The sequence below is a fragment of the Sinocyclocheilus grahami genome, unplaced genomic scaffold (assembly GCF_001515645.1).
Source record: "Sinocyclocheilus grahami isolate Dianchi unplaced genomic scaffold, SAMN03320097.WGS_v1.1 scaffold1189.1, whole genome shotgun sequence".
Taxonomy (NCBI): domain Eukaryota; kingdom Metazoa; phylum Chordata; class Actinopteri; order Cypriniformes; family Cyprinidae; genus Sinocyclocheilus; species Sinocyclocheilus grahami.
Window position 1 is genome coordinate 168,769 of NW_015506368.1, and position 22,158 is coordinate 190,926.

General features: G+C 36.9%; 1 protein-coding gene across 1 annotated transcript in view; it reads left to right on the forward strand.

Moving 5' to 3' along the window:
- Positions 1-22,158, forward strand: part of LOC107567806 (disintegrin and metalloproteinase domain-containing protein 12-like) — a 105,386-nt gene that overhangs the window by 74,346 nt on the left and 8,882 nt on the right. Inside the window, exons 12-19 of the mRNA XM_016253574.1 lie at positions 12,533-12,710; positions 13,521-13,610; positions 14,163-14,358; positions 14,463-14,571; positions 16,736-16,934; positions 19,225-19,302; positions 21,248-21,356; positions 21,447-21,582. Coding sequence (XP_016109060.1) covers positions 12,533-12,710; positions 13,521-13,610; positions 14,163-14,358; positions 14,463-14,571; positions 16,736-16,934; positions 19,225-19,302; positions 21,248-21,356; positions 21,447-21,582 — 1,095 coding nt within the window. The remainder of the gene's footprint in view (positions 1-12,532; positions 12,711-13,520; positions 13,611-14,162; positions 14,359-14,462; positions 14,572-16,735; positions 16,935-19,224; positions 19,303-21,247; positions 21,357-21,446; positions 21,583-22,158) is intronic.

Here is a 22,158-nt window from a genome sequence, read left to right on the forward strand (position 1 = left end):
TGAGGCGAGACAGACAAGACGAGTGAGGCGAGACAGACGAGAAGAGCGAGGTGAGACGGACAAGACGAGTGAGGCGAGACAGACGAGAAGAGTGAGGCGAGACGGACGAGAAGAGGGAGGTGAGGTGAGACAGACAAGACGAGAGAGGTGAGACAGACAAGACGAGAGAGGTGAGACAGACAAGACGAGAGAGGTGAGACAGACAAGACGAGAGAGGTGAGACAGACAAGACGAGAGAGGTGAGACAGACAAGACGAGAGAGGTGAGACAGACAAGACGAGAGAGGTGAGACAGACAAGACGAGAGAGGTGAGACAGACAAGACGAGAGAGGTGAGACAGACAAGACGAGAGAGGTGAGACAGACAAGACGAGAGAGGTGAGACAGACAAGACGAGAGAGGTGAGACAGACAAGACGAGAGAGGTGAGACAGACAAGACGAGAGAGGTGAGACAGACAAGACGATCGCGGATGATTTAGTTTCGAAACTAGATGCAAAAGCACCTGTTTTTCATTTTGAAAAGCATGTTGACTTTTCTGAAGGTGATTTTAGAAGTTTTTTTAAACATTTGTTTCTTTTGTAATTGGTTCCACAGTGTTTGCTGATTTTTACTTTATTTAAACTTTGTGTCATTCATTTATTTTATTTGACATCAAGGTGTATGCCGTGCCTCCAGGCTTTCTTACTCCTTTTGCTAATAAACGTTCTACGTTTCTTATTTATTTGGTTATATATTATACATGTTTACTTAGCCTATTTCCAGTTTTGTATAGCTATTTAAACTTTATGTAAGTTATTTGTTATTTTATATTAGGCATAGCTTGCCCTGTAGCATGGTGTATTGTAATTCGTTTTGTTAATAAAAGTTCTATGTTTTATATATAGGCTAAAGTGAGTTTGACATTGTATTTTGTTGTTGCATTCAAGCAACTGACACCGAATAAGCTATTTAAAAGCGAAGGAAAGCGAGGAAAATTCAAACTAACTAAAAACTAACAATTGCTTTACGCCGAATTGGCGCTATTTGAAAGTTAAAGTAAGTTAAATAGCTTAAATAGCTAAATAGCTTGCGCACACCGTTTTTACAAGCAATTTAAAAGCGAAGGAAAGCGAGGAAAAGAGGGAATGCCCCGCCCCCACGGTGATACCGGTATTACCGGTGTTGTCACACGTCGATTAACCGGTGGGAAAATTTCCTCACCGTCACAACCCAAGTTTGAAGCAGCTCCTTCACTCCTGCAGGTTTGATGAATCTGATCTCAAGTAGCTGGACTTTATCGGCATGGCTTATTCTGAACAAGCACCGCCCACTTAGACAGGAAGAGACTGCTTGATTGACAGCTCAAGCCACCAGTATGAAGTTTTTAATGTGATGTTTTCGAGCTGGTAGATCTGAATTGACTCCTTTGAATTTATGAGTGTGTATTTGAATTGAATAGGCCAAGCTGAATTGGAATGACATGAACAGAAATTTCCTGAATTGTAATTTAAAGACAATTTAACTTATACCGGGAGATGAAGTGTTCTTCCACCCTGGTTCACAAAAGTTTGAATTTATTCAAATTAATGGTATTTGCAATAATACATACTTAAAAATATATTTAAATAAATTGCCCTTTAATTTTTAATGTCAATTAAAATAAATGTTTACATTTTATTAAAATGTTCATGCATAAATATAAATAATTTATAACTAGTAGATCATATAGGTCATAAATGCATAAGAAAACTGTAGCTTGAGTATTCCCAGGATCAAAATTAAGGGGACAAAAATACTCATCAGAGCTTTATTTTTTAATTTATTTAGTTGTATATTTATATTTAAGTATGTACATTTATTAAAATACAAAAGTACTTTTAGTAAATTACAGATGTTTTGTTTATTTTTTTCTTATGAATTCTGATTAATACACAATACACATATATAAACTTTAATACATTTATTATAATTTAATCATTTATTTATTTAAATTCTACTTTCACTCAATTCTTCTTCCTGTTTGCTACCTCAATTCAAATTAATTTAGCATTTTAAAACTTAATTCTAATTTATTTATCTCATTTCAGATCATTCATTAAAAAAAATTTAAAAGTACATTTCAGTTTGTGGTTAGAAACAAAAACAATTTTAAATCAGAAGGTCAGGGACCAAAGACAATATGAGACATAATCAAAACTTACCAAATACAATGAAAGTCAATGGGGTCAAATGTTGTCTGTTGTCCCCACTGTTCTTGAAAATATCGTCTTTAATGTTCATGCATGTTCAGAACAATATGAGGAAGAGTAAATGAACAGAACTCAACATTTTTAAATGAACTATCCGTATAAATATTACATAAATACTGATGTAGTATCACAGCAGAACTCTGTAGGCGACTCTCTCCATTGAGCCCACAGCTGCTGCGGCTCCTAACGCTGCTATATTTGTTCCTGTGCTTCTATAGAGTCTTTGGAAGCTCCTCATTCCCTCGTAGAGAACAAACCGCACTCACAGCGAGATCTCTGAGCCTGTGGCAGCTTCTCCATTATGTGGGCCTGCTGTTGAGCCCAGTCCAGAGGAGGTGTTTGAGAGCTTAGACACACTCGAGTCGCTGTGGCTTATCGCTGAGCGCTGATCTCTGGGTTGGCATCAGGAGGCGGGAGGAAGCATCTGCTTATCTCTCACCCTCCCGCAGGCTCATGCCACCCTGGCACTGGCCGTCGTGGGTACAGTTGGTCCAGTGAGCGTGAGGGCCAATGCGAGCCAGATTTCCGTGCTCGCGTTTGCCCCGTGGACTCAGCGTGCTTGCCAGGAACAAAGCGAACATCACAGTATTCGGTGACTCTGATGCATATTAATGGCCACAGCAAAGCCAACTGGATTCTGAAACAAACGCTGGTACATGCTGAAAAGAGAAGCTGTAGCTCTGAGGATGTAGGAGGAATACGCTGCCCAGGTCTTTACTTGATGGATGGCAAAGTTTGACTTTCAAAACTGAATTTATTGAACACTTGTCACACGTTCAGTTTAAAGAGATGACAGTGCTGCCATCGTTTTGCCATTGCAAACCTTTATGAATGTCATACAGGTTATGTAGATGGAAAGAAACATGGTTGTGGCAGTGAGTTTTACATGCTTTTTTCTCCAGAAATGTAACAATCTACTGATATTTTGCTGGTTTTCAACCCAGTTTGAATTACCATGCTGATCTGCACTAGTTTAGCGTTGGTTTTCAGCTGGTCTGCCTTGTAAACCAGCTCAGCCGTGCTGTTTAGTAGCCAAATGTGATAGAGATGAGTTCATGTTTTTGATAATGATGTTTTATCGAGAGGATCGATCATAAAATAATGTAATAATAATATAATACATATTTGGCATAACATTTAAAACAAAACAAAACAAAACAAAAAAAATATATATATATATATATAGATAGATAGATAGATAGATAGATAACTGCATGAATATTTAGTTTATATATATATATAGAATTTTACACACACACACATATACTTAGCACACACATAAATATACATATTTAGCAGGATAATTATTGCAGTTTAAAACTATGAAAAGGAAAACAAATGTATAATATTTTCTATTTTAATTTATTTGTATTTATATTTATTATTTATATTTTATTATTTGGCATAAAACTGCATGACTTTTCAGTTAAACACACACACACACACACATATTTTTCAATATTTCAAATATCAAATACTGTGTTTCATAGCATTATTTGTGTATCAGCGATGTTGGCTTTCATATTAATTGGTATTGGATCAAAAAGAAAGAGTACAATAAGTTGTATCATCACTTCTAATATTTAGCTAGTAAATGTAGACCAGAATGGTTTACAATACCTGTTAAGGTTATAAATCAAGAAAGCTGTATTGAGAAGCCTGTGAACAAAATGCTAAATATGTTGGAAAATGTACATAGATGGGATTTTGTACAAACAAATGCAACAACCAAATTTGAAACATTTCATATAGTCATGGCTGATGTTGGAAATCCAAACCAGAACCAGGCAACCTGGACGGATTCCCGCGGTTCCTATCGCCATGCGATGTGTTTGACAGCACTGACAGATGTTTCTAACTGCATGACATCTCACAGCAGAGACGCACCACACACATCACAAGCACATCAGAGCCAATCAAAGCTGTCTGTGCCAAACAATTTCAATAATTCAAGAGCTATTACAGAATACAAACTCATCACAATCACACAGGACTCGAGTAATCTTCAACCTCGAGAAAGAAAATCAAGCTACAACAGGCGGGTTATGAGTTTCCGTCTGAAGAACATGCATTAAAGTTTCCAGTCTGTGCTTCATCTTTAGCAGTTAAGCATGTGTATTTAAAGAAGTAATATTCAACACCAGTGCAGTCTGAAGATGAGCTCTGGCTCTCTTCCTGTTCATGCAGAAGCACTGAGGCATGCTGAGGATGCAGTCAGTCTTTTTTTATTTAAGGAAGTCTCTTACGCTCCAAAGGATGCATTTATTTGATCAAAAATACAGAAAAAATTGTAATGTTGCTAAATATTATTATGATTCAAAATAACTGTCTTCTAGTGTAATATATTTAAAAAAGCAATTTATTCCTGTGATGCGCAGCTGAATTTTCAGCATCATTCCTCCAGTCTTCAGTGTCATGACCCTTCAGAAATCATTCTAATATGCTGATTTGCTGCTCATCAAGCAATTATTGTTATTATGAAAGTTGTGCTGCTTAATATTTTTGGTGGAAAATGTGACACATTTCTACTGATTTTTTGATGAATAAAAAAATGCATTTATTTGATTTTATAAACAATGTAAAAAAATAAAACAATGATAAATTTTGATAAATTTAATGCACCCATGCTGAATACAAGTATTACTTTTTGTAAAAAACCAAAAACCAAATTAAGGTCTTATTGGCCCCAAACTTGGCAATTAATGAATGGCATTTATTGATTGATTGATTGATTGATTGATTGATTGATTGGACAGCTCTCAGATTCCGTGTGTATACATATTTAGGGTCTGATTATTTAGCAATAATGCCCATATAGTCTGTGTAAATATCTTGTATAAATACAGTATTTTTTATTAATTTGCATCACTTGCAGTGCTTCATTGTAATTCATTTCCATTTTTCATGGGTTTGAACTTTATTCAAATTTAAAAGAAAATTCATCTTTATAGTGATATTTGGCATAACATGCAGTACAAATAGTTAAATATTCTTAGATTAAGTAATGTAACGCTGTAAGAACGTCTTTGAGCATCTGTGTGTTTAATACTCAACCTCCAAATCTACAGCATGTGCTGTAACTCAACCAATCATACTGATTTAATTCATCAGGATGTTTAGTGATGTAGCATTCAGTGTGTTAATGAAACCGGCTGACTGTAATGATTCACACCTGCATCGAGTCCTGCAATCATCATCCCTAAATCCTCCTAAAATCCCTCCCTGATCACAGATGGTCTTCACCATCATGAGCTCATCAACCAGTCTCATAATATGCACCATATGCTTCTCTCTGGGAGCTCGATCGAGTCGCTGTCAGTATGTAACGCTGTAAGAATGTCTTTGAGCATCTGTGTGTATTAAACACTGTGTGTTTAATACTCAACCTCCAAATCTACAGCATGTGCTGTAACTCAACCAATCATACTGATTTAATTCATCAGGATGTTTAGTGATGTAGCATTCAGTGTGTTAATGAAACCGGCTGACTGTAATGATTCACACCTGCATCGAGTCCTGCAATCATCATCCCTAAATCCTCCTAAAATCCCTCCCTGATCACAGATGGTCTTCACCATCATGAGCTCATCAACCAGTCTCATAATATGCACCATATGCTTCTCTCTGGGAGCTCGATCGAGTCGCTGTCAGTCACGAACGAGGGATGTAATTTATCTGGCTGTTGGGTTGTTTGTAAACTCGGGATTTCGTCATGTAGACGCTGCAGTGAAACATTTTGTTACGCTCCACAGGGGAGCAGTGATATTCAGAGTGGATTTGTGGGCCACTTTTACTGTGTGTGTGTGTGTGTGTGTGTGTGTGTGTGTGATTGCAGTGAAATCATCTCCACCATGCGTGGAAGTGTTTCTGTGTCTTGTGGGAAACAGAAAACTAAAGTACTTAAGAACTAGAGTTTTACAATTTCTGAAGAAAAGATGTTCTGTGCATTTAAAACTCAATACTAGGGTGTTGTGGGCCGTTGCCAAGGTCTTGGTTGGTGGTTGCTATGTGATTTTTAGAATGTTTGTGGGTGGTTGCTGTGGCATTCTGAAATCCGAAAACGTAGCAAGGAGATCTGTAAAATAATCCATGTGACATCAGGGGTTCAACCGTAATATTATGAAACTACGTTTTTGGATTTGGGAACATTTCAGTTGCGTTGCTGTCTATGCAGGGTCAGACAGCTCTCAGATTCCATCAGAAATATCTTAATTTGTGTTCCGAAGATGAACGAAGGTCTTACGGGTTTGAAACGACACGAGGGGGAGTAATTAATGAATTTTCATTTTTGGGTAAACTAACCCTTTAATGCTTCTGTATTGCCTGAGCATTGTGGGTGGTTGCTATGTGAAGAGTGGTTACTAGGGAGTTGCTGTTATTTTAAGTGTTTTTAGAATGTTTGTAGGTAGTTGCTATTGCATTCTGAGTGGTTTTTAACATGTTACTATGTTGCCTGAGCATTGTGGGTTGTTGTTGTTATGTTGAGAGTGGTTACTAGGGAATTGCTGTGGTGTTTTTAGAATGTTCGAGGGTGGTTGCTTGGCATTTGCTATATGGTTTTTATTGCATTCTGAGTGTTTGTTTTTTTTAACATGTTGCATGAGCATTGTGGGTGGCTGCTATATGGTGTGTGGTTACTAAGGAGTTGCTATGGCATTTTTAGAATGTTTATGAGTGGTTGCTATGGCATTCTGAGTGTTTTAACATGTTGCTGTGTTGCCTGATCATTGTGGGTGGTTGCTGTGTGGTGAGTGGTTACTAGGGAGTTGCTATGGTGTTTTAAGTGTTTTTAGAATGTTTGTGGGTGGTTGCTAGACAGTTGCTATGGCATTCTGAGTGTATTTAACATGTTGCTATTTTGCCTGAGCATTGTGGGTGGTTACTATGTGGTGAGTGGTGACTAGGGAGTGGCTATGGTGTTTTTAGAAAGTTTGTGGGTGGTTGCTTGGGAGTTGCTAGGGTGTTGTGAGGCAGCTGCTAAAGCGTTTTCTGCTGTTGTTTTTGTGTGCGTGCATTGCTATGCAGTTTCTAGGTTGCAATAGTGATATTTGCATAAGCAAACACTACAAATTAAAGCAAACCAATCTATTAGAATCTTGGTTTGTTGGATAATTCAGTCCAAATGAAACCACGTGTAATATGAAGTGTTATCGTGCACACACACACACACTGTTGCCTCCCATTTACAATCTTGTGAATCAGTGTGATTTCTTACAGATGCAGGACTCATAAATATCTCTTATCTGTCGCTGTTCTCTCCTCTCGGCCTTGTTTCATTGGCCTTCATGCCAGTCAGCACTTACAGGATGATGTAATTTCCTTGGCAAGAGTTCAGCTGCCTGATTGGTCCATTTATGAGTGCATATGTTGAATGTCGCAAAAGTGGGTGTGTGAGGCGATTGACAACACTGGACTGTGACTGGAGCGTTGATGGAAGGAAGTAACGATAGTACCGGAAGTGATCCGGAGATGGAGGAAGAATGTAACAGTAGGAGTTCAGGAGCAAATGATTGGAGTAAAATTGTTAATCGTAAAAGAAAGAAAGAACTTGTAGACCAGAATCGGGAACTGACGCAGGACTCATAAATATCTCTTATCTGTCGCTGTTCTCTCCTCTCGGCCTTGTTTCATTGGTCTTCATGCCAGTCAGCACTTACAGGATGATGTAATTTCCTTGGCAAGAGTTCAGCTGCCTGATTGGTCCATTTATGAGTGCATATGTTGAATGTCGCAAAAGTGGGTGTGTGAGGCGATTGACAACACTGGACTGTGACTGGAGCATTGATGGAAGGAAGTAACGATAGTACCGGAAGTGATCCGGAGATGGAGGAAGAATGTAACAGTAGGAGTTCAGGAGCAAATGATTGGAGTAAAATTGTTAATCGTAAAAGAAAGAAAGAACTTGTAGACCAGAATCGGGAACTGACAGTGAAAAAGACAGTATGCTGGTACGGACAAGCAAGGAGGATTTCAAGGTACTGATGAAGTTTGCAGATGATTTTGTGATCAATCTAGTAAAATTGACCAAAGCAATAAAGAAAGCAGTAGGAGACGTAGAGAGTGCCAAGACTTTGAGAAATGGGAATATTCTAATTTTCTGTAAAAATGAAAAGCAACAGAAAATGGCACAGGGCATAACATCAATGCTAGGTCAATCGGTGAGTTGCACAGTACCAAGTAAGAGAGTTTGGTTAAGGGGAGTGATCTATGGAATTCCAATTGATGTATCTACCGATTCAATAAAGAGCAACATAAAGGGGGCTAAGGTGATTGAAGTGAAAAGACTGAAATGTGTACGTAATAAAGAGAAAGAAGATAGTCTTTCTGTAATGCTCCAGTTTGATGAAGAAAAAATGCCAGAGAGAGTATATATTGGATATGTCAGCTATGCGGTTAAGAGCATATGTACCACCTCCAATCAGCTGTTTCAAATGTCAAAAATATGGGCATGTTGCGGCAGTCTGTAAGGGAAAACAGCGACGTGCTAGATGTAGTGGTAACCATGAATATGGACAGTGTGAGCAAGGGGCACATTTAAAGTGCTGTAACTGTGGAGGCGAGCACAGTGCTGGCTTCGGGGGATGTGAGGTACATAGGAACGCTGTAAAAATTCAGAACGTCAGGATGCAAGAGGGAATATCGTATGCCGAGGCTGTTAAAAAGGTGAAACAGACAGAAGTTGGGCAAGGAAATGGTACAACAGTCCTAATGAACAAGAATAGTAGGCCATCTTCACAACACAAATTAAATGAAGACTTTCTAAAAGTTGGAAAACTTTTCTAGCTGAGGTAATAAACTGTGCTGCACAAACTGAAAGCAGAACTGAGAGGATAAAAATCATAATCAAGGCAGCTGAAACACATCTTCAGATTGAGGGAATCACTCTGGAACAAGTCAATGAAAAACTTAAGGGTCAAATAGCAGATACACAGGCATTATATGGAGGCTCTTAATGGTAATATCAGTTCTACAGTGGAATGCAAGGAGCTTAATCACTAATGGGCAAGAATTTAAAAAGGTGATAGATGATAAAGAATTCAAACCACACGTAATATGCATTCAAGAGACATGGCTGAAATCACATTTAGATTTTGTAATACAAGGTTATATAACTATCCGAAGAGATAGACAGACAGGTAATGGTGGAGGGGTGGCAATATTTGTAAAAAATGAAATTTCACATCGGATTATAGAAGTGAGTGATGAGTATGAATCAATCATAGTAGAGGTGTTTTTAAGAGGACAGTGTATCACGGTGATTAATTTTTATAATACTTGCAATAGACCAAAGTATCTTGGTAATCAAAAAGTGATATGGTGTGGGGATTTTAATGCACACAGTACTCTTTGGGGAAGTGATAACACTGATCATAATGGTAAGATAATAGAAGAAATGCTGGATTTGAAGGGTCTGGTGTGTATGAATGATGGTAGAGCTACTAGAATTGATTTGGCTCGGGGTAGCTGTTCGTATATTGATCTAACAATGGTGTCAGAATGTCTATGTCTAATTTCAGAATGCTGAAAGTTATAGACCTATAGCATTAACGTCAAATTTGTGTAAATTAATGGAACGTATGATTGCGTGTAGATTAAACTATATGTTAGAAAGGAAAGAGATTATTTCACCACATCAGAGTGGATTCCGTGAAGGACGAAGTACATTAGATGCTGTTCTTAGTTTAGAAACGGACATAAGAAAGGCTCAAGTTAATAAAGAGGTGGTAGTAGGCATATTTTTTGACATTGAAAAAGCATACGACATGCTTTGGAAGGAGGGGCTGTTAATAAAGTTTGAACAATTAGGAATTGAAGGCAGAATGTTTAACTGGATTAAAGATTTTTTACTTAATAGAACTGTTCAGGTAAGGGTTGGGGCTTCATATTCCAGGATATATAAAATAGATAATGGTACTCCACAAGGAAGTGTGTGCAGTCCAGTATTGTTTAATATCATGATAAATGATGTGTTCCAAAATGTCAAAATAGATATAGGAAGATCTCTCTATGCTGACGATGGAGCGATAGGGAAAAGAGGTCGTAATGTATCTCATGGGACAAGAGTTATACAATCAGCGGTTAATGAAGTGGAAAAATGGGCTAACAAATGGAGTTTTCGACTATCGGTGACTAAAACTCAACTAGTCTGTTTTGCGAAGAGGAATCATATCCCTGAAATAAAAGTGAAGTTATATGGACAAGTACTTGAACAAGTTAAAGATATAAGATATCTAGGAATATGGATGGATTCTAGGTTGACCTTTAAGATACATATTCAGAAGTTGGTAGATAAGTGCAAAAAAAGTAATAATGTACTACGATGTTTAACAGGAATGGAATGGGGAGCTAGTAGGAAATATTTACTAAGAATATATAGTGCACTGATTAGGTCAGCAATTGATTATGGATGCATAATTTATGGACCCGCTTCTAAATCCTTGATTAAAAAAGTAGAAACTGTTCAGGCACAATCTTTAAGAATATGTAGTGGAGCTTTCGGATCTTCTCCAATATCAGCCATACAAGTGGAGGTGGGAGAAATGCCTATAAGTTTACGAAAATTGAAATTAACTATGAATTATTGGATAAATGTAAAAGGGCATTCAGAATTACATCCAGTAAAGGACATATTGAAGGATTGCTGGGAATATGGGAAAAATAAAATAAAAAGTTTTGGTTGGACAGCGACTAGAAATGCTACGATTTTAGGTATTACAGAAATCTCAGGTAGTCCCTCTGTTGTAATACCGAATATTCCTCCTTGGTTGCTTCCTATGCCTCAAGTAGATTTTCATCTACAATATATGGTTAAGAATGAGAAAACGATATCTAACGAGGTTGTTGTTCAACAATATCTAGATCAAAATTACTCTTCGATGCTCCATATCTTCACAGATGGTTCTAAAGATCCTACATCAGGAAAGTCAGCTGCAGGAAAAGTATATCCAATGTTCAGAAATTACTAATTTTGTATCAGTCTTTACAACAGAGTTAATAGCAATTTTATTAGCTATTCAATGGGTGGAGGAAGTTAAGCCTACTTGGGTAGTCATTTGTACAGATTCCGTGTCCGCTTTAAATAGTTTAATAAGTGAACAATCAACATCAAGAAAGGATTTAATCTTTGAAGTACTTATAAATCTGCTTTAGGATTCAGGAAATTGGTATAGTCCTGAGGTTCCCATGGGTACCTGCACATGTAGGAGTACTAGGAAATGAAACAGTCGATAAACTGGCCAAACAAGCAATGAAACATATGAACGTTGAAGTACAAATTCCACTGAGTAAAGTAGAAATAAAAGGAAGAATTAAAGAACACATGAATAAAAAGTGGCAGGAAATGTGGGACAAGGATTTAAAGGGCAGACACCTATACAATATCTAAAAACAAGTTGGCAAAGGGAGAGTATGCTTTAACAATGACTATTGAGCATGTACTTCTACGTTGTGCAGTATATACCAAAGGAAGAGAGGAGTTATTTAAGAAACTGAGAAACATAGGAGTAATTAATTTCACTATATCAAATCTTTTAAAGGGGTCATATGATGCTTTTTTTAAAGATCATTATTTTGTGTATTTGGTGTAACAGAATATGTTGGCATGCTTTAATTTTGTGATTGGCCGAACACCGCAAGCACTCGTCGGAAATGTAACGCCCCTTACCATAATCGCGAGCTTCATCTTTCAAAATAAATGTAAAGACAGAGCCCGAAAGGGGAACAGAGTCGCGTGACAGACACAGTGATGAAGCTGGTATGTGTGCAGTACACAAGCCACGGTTAAGACAGCTGACTCCACTGTGATGTGACCCCCCCCCTCTCTCTCTCACACACCGCGCGCGCACACACACACACACACACGATGAACGGTCGTCCATAAAATGCATTGCTGTTCTGTTGTAAGTAATCTTAAAGAGTCCTAAATGCATCTACTTTCGGAAGGCCAAATAAAGTGCTTTTGCTTTCACCTAGAAACACACAGCGTCTCCCTGACATGCTGCTTCAACACTAACTGCGGTTACTGAAACCACGCCTTCTTTCTTTGCGTGAACATTTGGGCAGCATTATGCAAATATTTCCACATAGTGAGGTAGATATGTGGGGGCGTGTTATAACGAGCCGTTTTAGGGGGGCGTGGCAGAGTCTTAACTTTGATAAAGAATATCTCTTTGGTTTTGAGACTTTAGTCTTTTCAACTTGCACAATCAGCTTGTAACACACCAAAGAGAAAGGAAAACTTGAAATCACATCATATGACCCCTTTAAAAATCATCACTGAGGTAACATTTCTGCTTTCTTTCAGGTATCCTTTCCCTACAGTCTTCAGTACGTGCAGTAAGAAGGATCTTGCGGCGAGTTTGGAGAAAGGTGTGGGCATGTGTTTGTTCAACATGCCAGAGGTGAAGGTGCTCTACGGAGGCCAGAAATGTGGAAATGGATACGTCGAGGAGGGAGAGCAGTGTGATTGCGGAGATGTGGAGGTACGTCGGAGCTCATGTGTGTATGTTTTGTTTTCGAAAACGTATTTCATCCAGACATTTACATGTTTCCCTTAAGCGCCGCATATGTGCCACAATTTTCACACTCTCCAGTGAGTCGTGCATCATTAGCAGCCGCTCCTCCAAATCTGAAATAAACAGTGTTTTCTGTGACCACGCTGTGAGAAGAAGCACGAGAATGAGATGCATCTGTCACGCTGGAACAGGAGATTTTCCAGGGCCGCAGAGAAAAGCTTTTGTTTGTGTCTGAGCACTTCAGGTGTTTCCTGAGGGTTTAAATCTGTTCATTGATGTCTTTGCTGAAATGTTGCTGGCAGTGCAGAATGCATAGCAAAAATTTACAATGCTTGTGTCTGTGCATCCGTCAACAATGCTCATGTTCAATTTATGAATTTCCACAGAGCCAGCAGTCAGAGAAAAACATCTGGGAAATGATTTAGACACGATTCTTACACATATGCAAATGTACTTGAGTCACATCTCAATTAGAAAAAAAAACGCATTTAGGAAGTCTCTTCTGCTCACCAAGGCTGCATTTATTTGATCAAAAATACAGTAAAAACTGTAAAAATGTGAAATATTATTGCAATTGAAAATTATTGTCTTCCATTTGAATAAATTCTAAAATGTAATTTATTTCTGTGATCAAAGCTGAATTTTCAGCATCATTACTCCAGTCTTCAGTGTCACATGATACTTCAGAAATCATTCTAATATGCTGATTTGCTGCTCAAGACACATTTCTGCTGTTATCAATGTTAAAACCCATTATATAAATATGTGCCTCTGTAGGAGTGTCTGAATCCCTGCTGTAATGCCAGTACATGCACACTGAAGGACGAAGCCGTATGTGCGCATGGACAGTGTTGTGAAGACTGTCAGGTAACTTTTGACATTCATCAAAATTTACTTTATTTGTTGCTGTCTTTTATATCTTGTTAATTTCATGTACTTAAAATAAAATAGTGCAGCAAAATAAATGTATTTTATGCATTTAATTATGCACTTTATACATTTATTTAGAAATATTTATTAAATGTCAAGTTATTTTGCAATAAAATGTTAATTAATACAATGTCAAATATGATCAAATATTACATAAAATATTACCATATTATATTCATTCGAAATATTTTCTTAAGTCACTGTTCTCATTGTGCTTTATTTGTCAATGCATCTTTTTCACATTTGTATGTTTTTGATTTTAAAAATAATAATGTCAACAAAAGTAGGCTATTAAACCACCTAAATAACCAAACAAATATTGCATATTACTCTAAAACAATCACATTTATTTGTTCTTTAGAATAACATGCACTGATGAATCAATTATAATAAAACCAGGAACATTAATAAATTAAGATAAACGTAAACTGTTATTTTGTATTGGCTGAAAGGACTTCATTAAGTAATTGTCATGTGTTTGGTGTGTAGTTGAAGCCTGCAGGGACTCGGTGCCGTGAGTCCAGTAACTCCTGTGATCTGCCGGAGTTTTGCACGGGTGCCGATCCTCACTGTCCCGCTAATGTCTACCTGCACGACGGACACACCTGTCAGGGTGTGGATGGACACTGTTACAACGGCATCTGCCAGACACACGAGCAGCAGTGCATCACACTGTGGGGACAGGGTGAGTACAGCGCCACCCACAGGCTTGGAGGAACCGCTACTGCAGCAGTCTGTACTTCATCTGTGTGTTCAGTATATGTGGAGAACGTTGTGTGTGTTTAACAGGTGCAAAACCAGCTCCAGGTATCTGTTTCGAAAGAGTCAACTCGGCGGGAGATCCGTATGGAAACTGTGGAAAAGATTCAAAGGAATCATTTGCCAAATGTGAAGCGCGGTAAGAGACAATTCTTAACTTAGATTTTTGATGCTGCATTGCATCAATGGCAAACACAATTATATAGAAATAAATAAATTAAATGTTTTTTTTGTTTGTTTTATAGGGCAGCTTTTCAAATTTGTATTGGGCCACTATAAATTCAAACAATTTATTCACAATTATTATTTTTGTTGGGCAAACCAATGGTTTCATTTTTCATTTTTTTTTATATGGTACACAGGGCTGCACGATTATTGCCTTGAAATTTTAATTGCGATTATCACAATTTACATTGAATGATGTTTATTCCATTGTTTGATGCAACTGCATGTCGTATTTTTATATGAAAATAAACGAGCTGAAAACACTCTAACTGAAAAACCTTTAGTGCTTTTCTATAGTATTAAGTCTCAAATGTCAACTATACATCGGATTGGTTTCTTCTTTAAATTATAAAAAAAAGTAAAAAAATATAAAATAGTGTTATACTAAAATTAAAACAATGGAAAAACCCTTAAGATAACATGTAGAAAAAAAATCATCTTAACCACACAGAATAATATAAGTGGACTTTGAACGATTAATTGCAGCTTTGAATGATTATGTAATTGTGACATCCATAATTGTAATCGCTATTAGAAATTCGATTAATTGTGCAGCCCTAATTAACAATGAAATTGTTTTATAATACTTTGGCTTTAGCTCCATTGTGACAACTTCCCCCACACAAACAAATGATGCAATAATTAAATGTTCTATAGCTTTGTTGAGTCTTTAAGGTGTGTGTGTGTGTGTAAGAGAAATTAACTCTCAAAAATAAACTTTAAGAAATATTCATTGGCGTGAAGAGTGTGACAACTAGCTTTCTTTCATATAGTGGGAGGTGGCATCATCAGGTGCATGTTTTTATATTCCAGCAGATGATTGTTGATTTGCTGCAAAATAAATGATTGTTTATTACAGATTTTGGGAAAAATTTTGCTTTTAGTGAGTGCACTTGAGGACGACAGAAAATCAAATGTGCCTTCTGAGGTCTTCTAAGGTGTGTTTATTTAGGTCTTTGAGTGTTTTTCTTTTAAAATTACATTTTAGATTTAAATTAAATTTGAAATGAATTTCTCTCATCAGTTTCTTCCCATCCTGTTCTTTATTGACTGACTGTCTCTCTCACACACACACACACACACACACACACACACACAGACAGAGAGAGACGAATCCACTGCAAACAGCCAGACAAATAACAACACAAGTCTTTAAAAGAAAGAGAACAGAAGCCTATTGAAAATGTCAGAGTAATTTGCATATGCAGGTAACACCTGTCAAATATTTAGCTCAGATTGGCTGCTTTATTAAGTGTTTCACGGATCATATCCTCGATGTAGTAATTACTTTAATGACTGAAGTGGACAGACGGAGAGAGAAACGGTTTCGGCCGCTTAATGACTCTTTATTTTGGCCAAAGGGACTCGAGCCACGTTCTGTCTGTCTCTTTCTTTCTTTTTTGGACGCAACTGCGTGAGAAACTGCCCTGTGAATGCAGTAATTGGTCTTTGGTGGAGAGGATGCCTCATTATTTCTCTGTGTTTTGGCTGCATTGGAATCAAAGATGTATGTCCCATTACCACGATCCTCTGCAGAGGAAACACACTTTAGCGCTGTGAAAACACTGCAGATGTGTCAGTCTGGGAAACTCTCTGATTCATTGTTCTCTGAACATTGAGCTACATTTTAGATAAGTTCACAACCCCAAAATAAGTTACATGTCTGTTTGGACAGCAGGGAAAAAACAAGGCTAAATGTAAAAAATGCAAAGCATATATATATATATATATATACAGTGGGTACGGAAAGTATTCAGACCCCCTTAAAATTTTCACTCTTAACAATATTGCAGCCATTTGCTAAAATCATTCAAGTTCATTTTTTTTCCTCATTAATGTACACACAGCACCCCATATTGACAGAAAAACACAGAATTGTTGACATTTTTGCAGATTTATTAAAAAAGAAAAACTGAAATATCACATGGTCCTAAGTATTCAGACCCTCTGCTCAGTATTTAGTAGAAGCACCCTTTTGATCTAATACAGCTTTTTGCTTATTATCTTGTAATATTTTTAATTAATTAATTAAAATTAAAAAATTGCCATTTAAATTGTTTGCTCCTGTTGTTCTCCAGAGATGCTAAATGTGGGAAGATCCAGTGTCAGGGCGGAGCCAATCGGCCAGTGATTGGCACCAATGCCGTCTCCATAGAAACCAATATCCCGCTCCAGGAAGGAGGCCGTATCCTCTGCCGCGGGACTCATGTGTACCTGGGAGACGACATGCCGGATCCGGGCCTCGTGCTCACCGGCACCAAGTGTGGAGAAAACATGGTAAAGAGAGTAAATGAAGAGAAGATTACCACCGCTTATTAAATGTAACTCTTACTTGTTCAGATTATGTTCATGTAGATCCACAACATCAGGGCTGCAGAATGTGGTAAATTGTGTTGCTATGTGGTTTCTAGGGTATTCTGAATGAAACTAGAGCTTATGTGTGGATTATATTTAACTGATGCAACCCTCTACATTGTGAGTAAATCACTCGCATATACGACTAAATCTTACTCTGGGCGACTAAATAATGTCTAACATTAGACATTGGCTAATAAATTTTTTGATTTTACACACCAGTATGTGTGTGAGAGGCGTTCAACACAGATTTCCACTCGATAAACACACTGACTGAGCGCTTGAGAGTTTCGCTATCCGTCAAGCGATCTGTACTATTTGGATGCGCTCAATGGATCATGTCATGTTCTCAATGGATGTGCAGTATGTAGCACGCAGCGAACCTGTATTTGGCGTACCGTAAACTAGAGTGAAGGCGCACGACTCGCCGTCGCTTTACTGATAGTGCTGTTTCTCACACATGCAAAGAGCGAGAGTCTTGCATACCACGCTGAATCGATGCGCTACATGTAAACCATTGTTATTTTGACAGGAAAATACAAAAAAAATTTGTTATACTTTCCGTACCCACTGTATATATATATATTAGTATAAGATAAATGTATATTACAAATAATATATATATATATATATATATTTGTTTATCTGTAAAATACATGTAGTATTTTTTTATATTAGTATCTATAGTATCATATATATATATATATATATATATATACTGTATATATATATATATATATGTGCAGTGCTCATTTCAGCTCACAACTATGTTTTGAATATACATCATTAAAGTATTTAATTCATGAATTATTCAGCTTTTAAGAACAAGCAGAAGATATGCCGGTTTCTCTGCAGTGGGCGGAGCTAATGCGCGAACAGCTCTCATTGGCCGGCGCTCATCTATTACCGTCCCTGTTTTGATTTCAGCAAATCAATTCGCGCGAACGCTGACAATGTGATTAATATTCATGAACCCAGCAGATAATAATAGTAGTAGAAGTAGTATTAGTAGTATCTTTTAATAATAATTACTATTACCTATGACCAACGATAAGTAAACAAAGTTTTTTTTTACTTTTGAAATTGAAAAAAGGTAGAAGGTTTTCTGCGAGGGGTAGGGTTAGGGGTGGGTTTAGGTTAAAAAGTGTATAACTATCTGTATATAAAAACAATAGAAGTCTATGTAATGTCCCCGTTTAGATAGCCAAGTAAACGTGTGTGTGTGTGTAAAATAGTATATCAGTCTGGCGAGTAAACAAAAAAATGTACTAGCCAATGTCGAATATATTGCCAAGGTGTGCGTAGAGGGTTGTGATGCTTTTTTGTTAACTATATAGTCACTTTAGTCTTCCTTTGGGATGTTCTCAAAGCTTAAAATTCATAAATAAAGTATATTATTATTACTGTTATTATCTTAATGGATAGCTATAGGTTTGTCTGTCTTTTCTAATAATTATTATAAATATGTATTTGAATATTATTTATTTGCTCCCTAGAATTGATTTTCAGGAGCATTTTTACCTTTGGATTTTTTTCATACATTTTAAATAAATAACATTTACTCTATATATACATTTATAGGCAATTTTTTTTTTGCTCAAAGACTGGCATATTATTTACTAACTACATGTATTCTAGTTAAATGTGCAGAAATTGTGCCAAACATCACATTTCTATGTAAATTAGGCTTATTATAGGTTTACTAAATTCATATTTATATGTAAAACTCCGCATTATTTTCCTGATATGCCGAGAATACTGTATTATGAAACATGTCAAACGTCACAAATGTCATAGAGTTTACACTGTTGGCATTTTGCCTCAATCAATAGTTTATTTCTGGCCCTGATCTGACATCATTATAATTCATTTATATATCAAAATCAATAGAAGTCGTTGGTGCCATGCAAAAGCAAAATGCAATAACTGCATGTTTAGTCAAAATTGAGTTGTGAATGAAATCAGGCTTGTTAACTAAGGAAAGAATTGGTCATTGGTCACATCCTGACATAATTGGAAATAACCCTGACATCATAGTATTAATAAAATGAAGTTATAAAGCAGTAAATGTGTGTGAAACTGAATTGCATGTGACACATTCACAGTATGAGACACGTTTCCACCCTGTCAGTATGTTTGGGTGTTGAGCTGTCAATCATCTCTGACGTCTCTCTCTCTCTCTCTCTGTGTGTGTGTGTGTGTGTGTGTGTAGATGTGTATAAACAGACAGTGTCAGAACATCAGTGTGCTCGGGGTTCACGACTGTTCGGCCAAGTGCAGCGGACACGGGGTGAGTATATATCTGACTGTCTTTACCGTTTCACTCAGAAATATATCTGAATGGTTGGTGGACAGGATTTCACGTTGGCTTTAAGCAGCATCCATCTGAACGTGTAATGGGACAGTTTCATCTCCATAGACCTACATACAGTATCAGCTCCAGAAGCCCATACAGTGTAGAAATGTTCTTGATAAGATGAGGAATCTGAATCTAATGTGACACTCATGTCAGGATTATCATAATTACACGATGACAGCTCGTCTTCATGTCTTCCGTCTCATCAATTATTCATTTCTTTGGCTGCACTCATAATGCCAAACTGGGCTTAGTGTGATTTCTTTTAATTATGATGGCAAAGTGCATGGCTACATGATTAATTCAAGTCAAATTCTTATGTAGAGCGCGCATTGTTTTAAAGCAGCTTTACAGAAAATCATGATGTTAATTTTAGCGTATTGTAACTGATTTGCTATGTTGGATACTGAATAATTTCCTGCCTATATTTCTGTATCATGTTTTCATTTGTAAAATGAAAGTATTTTATTTCCATTTAGCAATTCAATTGAGTTTACTAAGGTCATCCCAAAATATAAATAAAAATTATTTTAATTATAAATATAAAATAAAATATACAAAACTTAATATAATAATTCCTTTTTTTTCTTCCACTAGTAAACCCTCAATTTAATTGCTAAATGAAAATTTTATGATAATTAGGCACATTTTGGCTCCCAATTCTCATTAACACGAATTAATCATGATTTTAATCATAGTTTTGTCATGTTTTCCTGTAAATATCTTTAAAACACGATTGATTTAGCAAAACTGCATAAAACAGGACTTGGTTTTAGACGTTCTGATATTTTGGTTGTTTTCACATGAATCAAAGTCAGCTTTAATGACAATTTGAGTTTCCAGCTCATAATCACGTGTCTGACTATAATGTGAATGATTTTCACAAGTTAGAAATGCCAACATTATAGTAATTCCCTTTTGTTGTTGCTGCTGTTGCTGTTGTTGTTATACATTTTGAATGAATGGAAATTCTCTGACAATAGGATACATTATGATTTCAACTGAACATAATTGTCGTAATTTTACTTTGACTTGCATGCAACTAAAAACCACTGAGGACCTTGATTTCAAGCCATTCTCCTTCATGTAGGACTTACATATATTTAATAAAAATAAGTAAAAATGCAATTCAGGCTGATCTGAAATAGAAGTTTGATTAATTCATGCTGGCAGGTGTCAGAGTTAATGATGGGTCCTGGTTGGAAAGCTTCTTTTCCACATGGTGATAGTTTTACACGTTTACATTGTCTGTAAGAATTCTCGCTTTTTAAAATCTTCATTTAATTAAGTAAAGCATGTAAAGATTACAGTAAAAATGAGACCAGATGAGGTCTGTGTAAATACAGAGGGGTGAAACCTGACAGAGCGAATGTGTTCCAGCATTATGAAGGCAGTCTTCCTGAAGAACCGGTGGGATTGATTACAGGTTTGTGCAGATAGTGAGAAACAGATAGTGGAAGCCCATGAGCTCATGAATCTCCAGATTAGATCAAGATGTTCCTCTGAGTGCAACATCTGCGGCTCATCAGCGCCAGGAAAGAAGAACCAGAAACAAATGCTGCCAAATGGAGGAAAGAGGAAGTGTTTGAGTGTTTTGGTAGATGTTGAGGAGGTTCACTTACAGCACGCAGGACATGACGACTGCTCAACAAACACACACATAAACACATGATACTGGCAAAGTTGGATACTGAATAATTTCCTGCCTGTTGTGTTTGCATTTATAAAATGAAAGTATTTTATTTCCATTTAGCAATTAAATTGAGGGTTTACTAGGGAGATGATGTATAGTTCTGAGTATTAATGCAGTGATCAGGTGACAGGGTCTGTTATCACTGCTGTGTGTGTGTGTGTGTGTGTGTGTGTGTGTCGCATGCAGGTTTGTAATAATAATAAGAACTGTCACTGTGAGTCACTCTGGGCTCCTCCGTTCTGTGATAAAGCTGGGTTTGGAGGCAGTATGGACAGCGGCCCGATGAGACCAACAGGTATTAAACATGTATCCGTGATTATTATTATACTGCACTTAAACCACATCTACTCAATTCACCAATGTGTGTGTTTTTCTGTTCATGCAGACAGCAGCAGTGTGACGGTGGGCATCCTGGTGGCGTTTCTGTGTCTGCTGTGTGTTGGAATAATCGCGTGCATTAAGAGAAAAACTCTGCTCAGTCTGTTCTTCAGCAATAAGAAGAACACCATTGAAAAACTGAGGTACTAAACCTGTACAGCTGAAATAGACAATCAATTTGAAGGTGCACGAGGCCATGCTGTACAGTTCACCACACAAAGTCATAATTAGTTTTTTCATGACCATTTTGCTGCATATCTGACCCGCAGAATTAAACGGACTGTTTTTGCTACAGTATCGAAAATTCAATATGTAAATGAGTTGTGTTGTGATTGGCTGACCTCTGTGCGTTGCCATAGTTCACAGTGTTAATCAGAGCAAGGAGATTCCTAAATTCTGAATATGCAATTATATATTGATATGTGGGTTCATCTGCACTTGATTGTGATGCCATAACCGTGCAGTCTGTGAACAGCTTAACTTTGGTAATGTTTCATTGGATGTATTTTATTTCCATTTAGAACTTACTGAGGAGGTGAATCTTAAGAGGAACATTATTTTCATCCCAAATATTTGATTTAAAACAATTTCTTAATTTTTTTCTTTAAAGACAATTAAACTTATTTTAGGACCATTAATATTTTTGATTATAATTAAGCATGTTTAACCCCCTAATTCTCATTATACTGCAAATTAATCATGTTTTTAATCAGAATGTT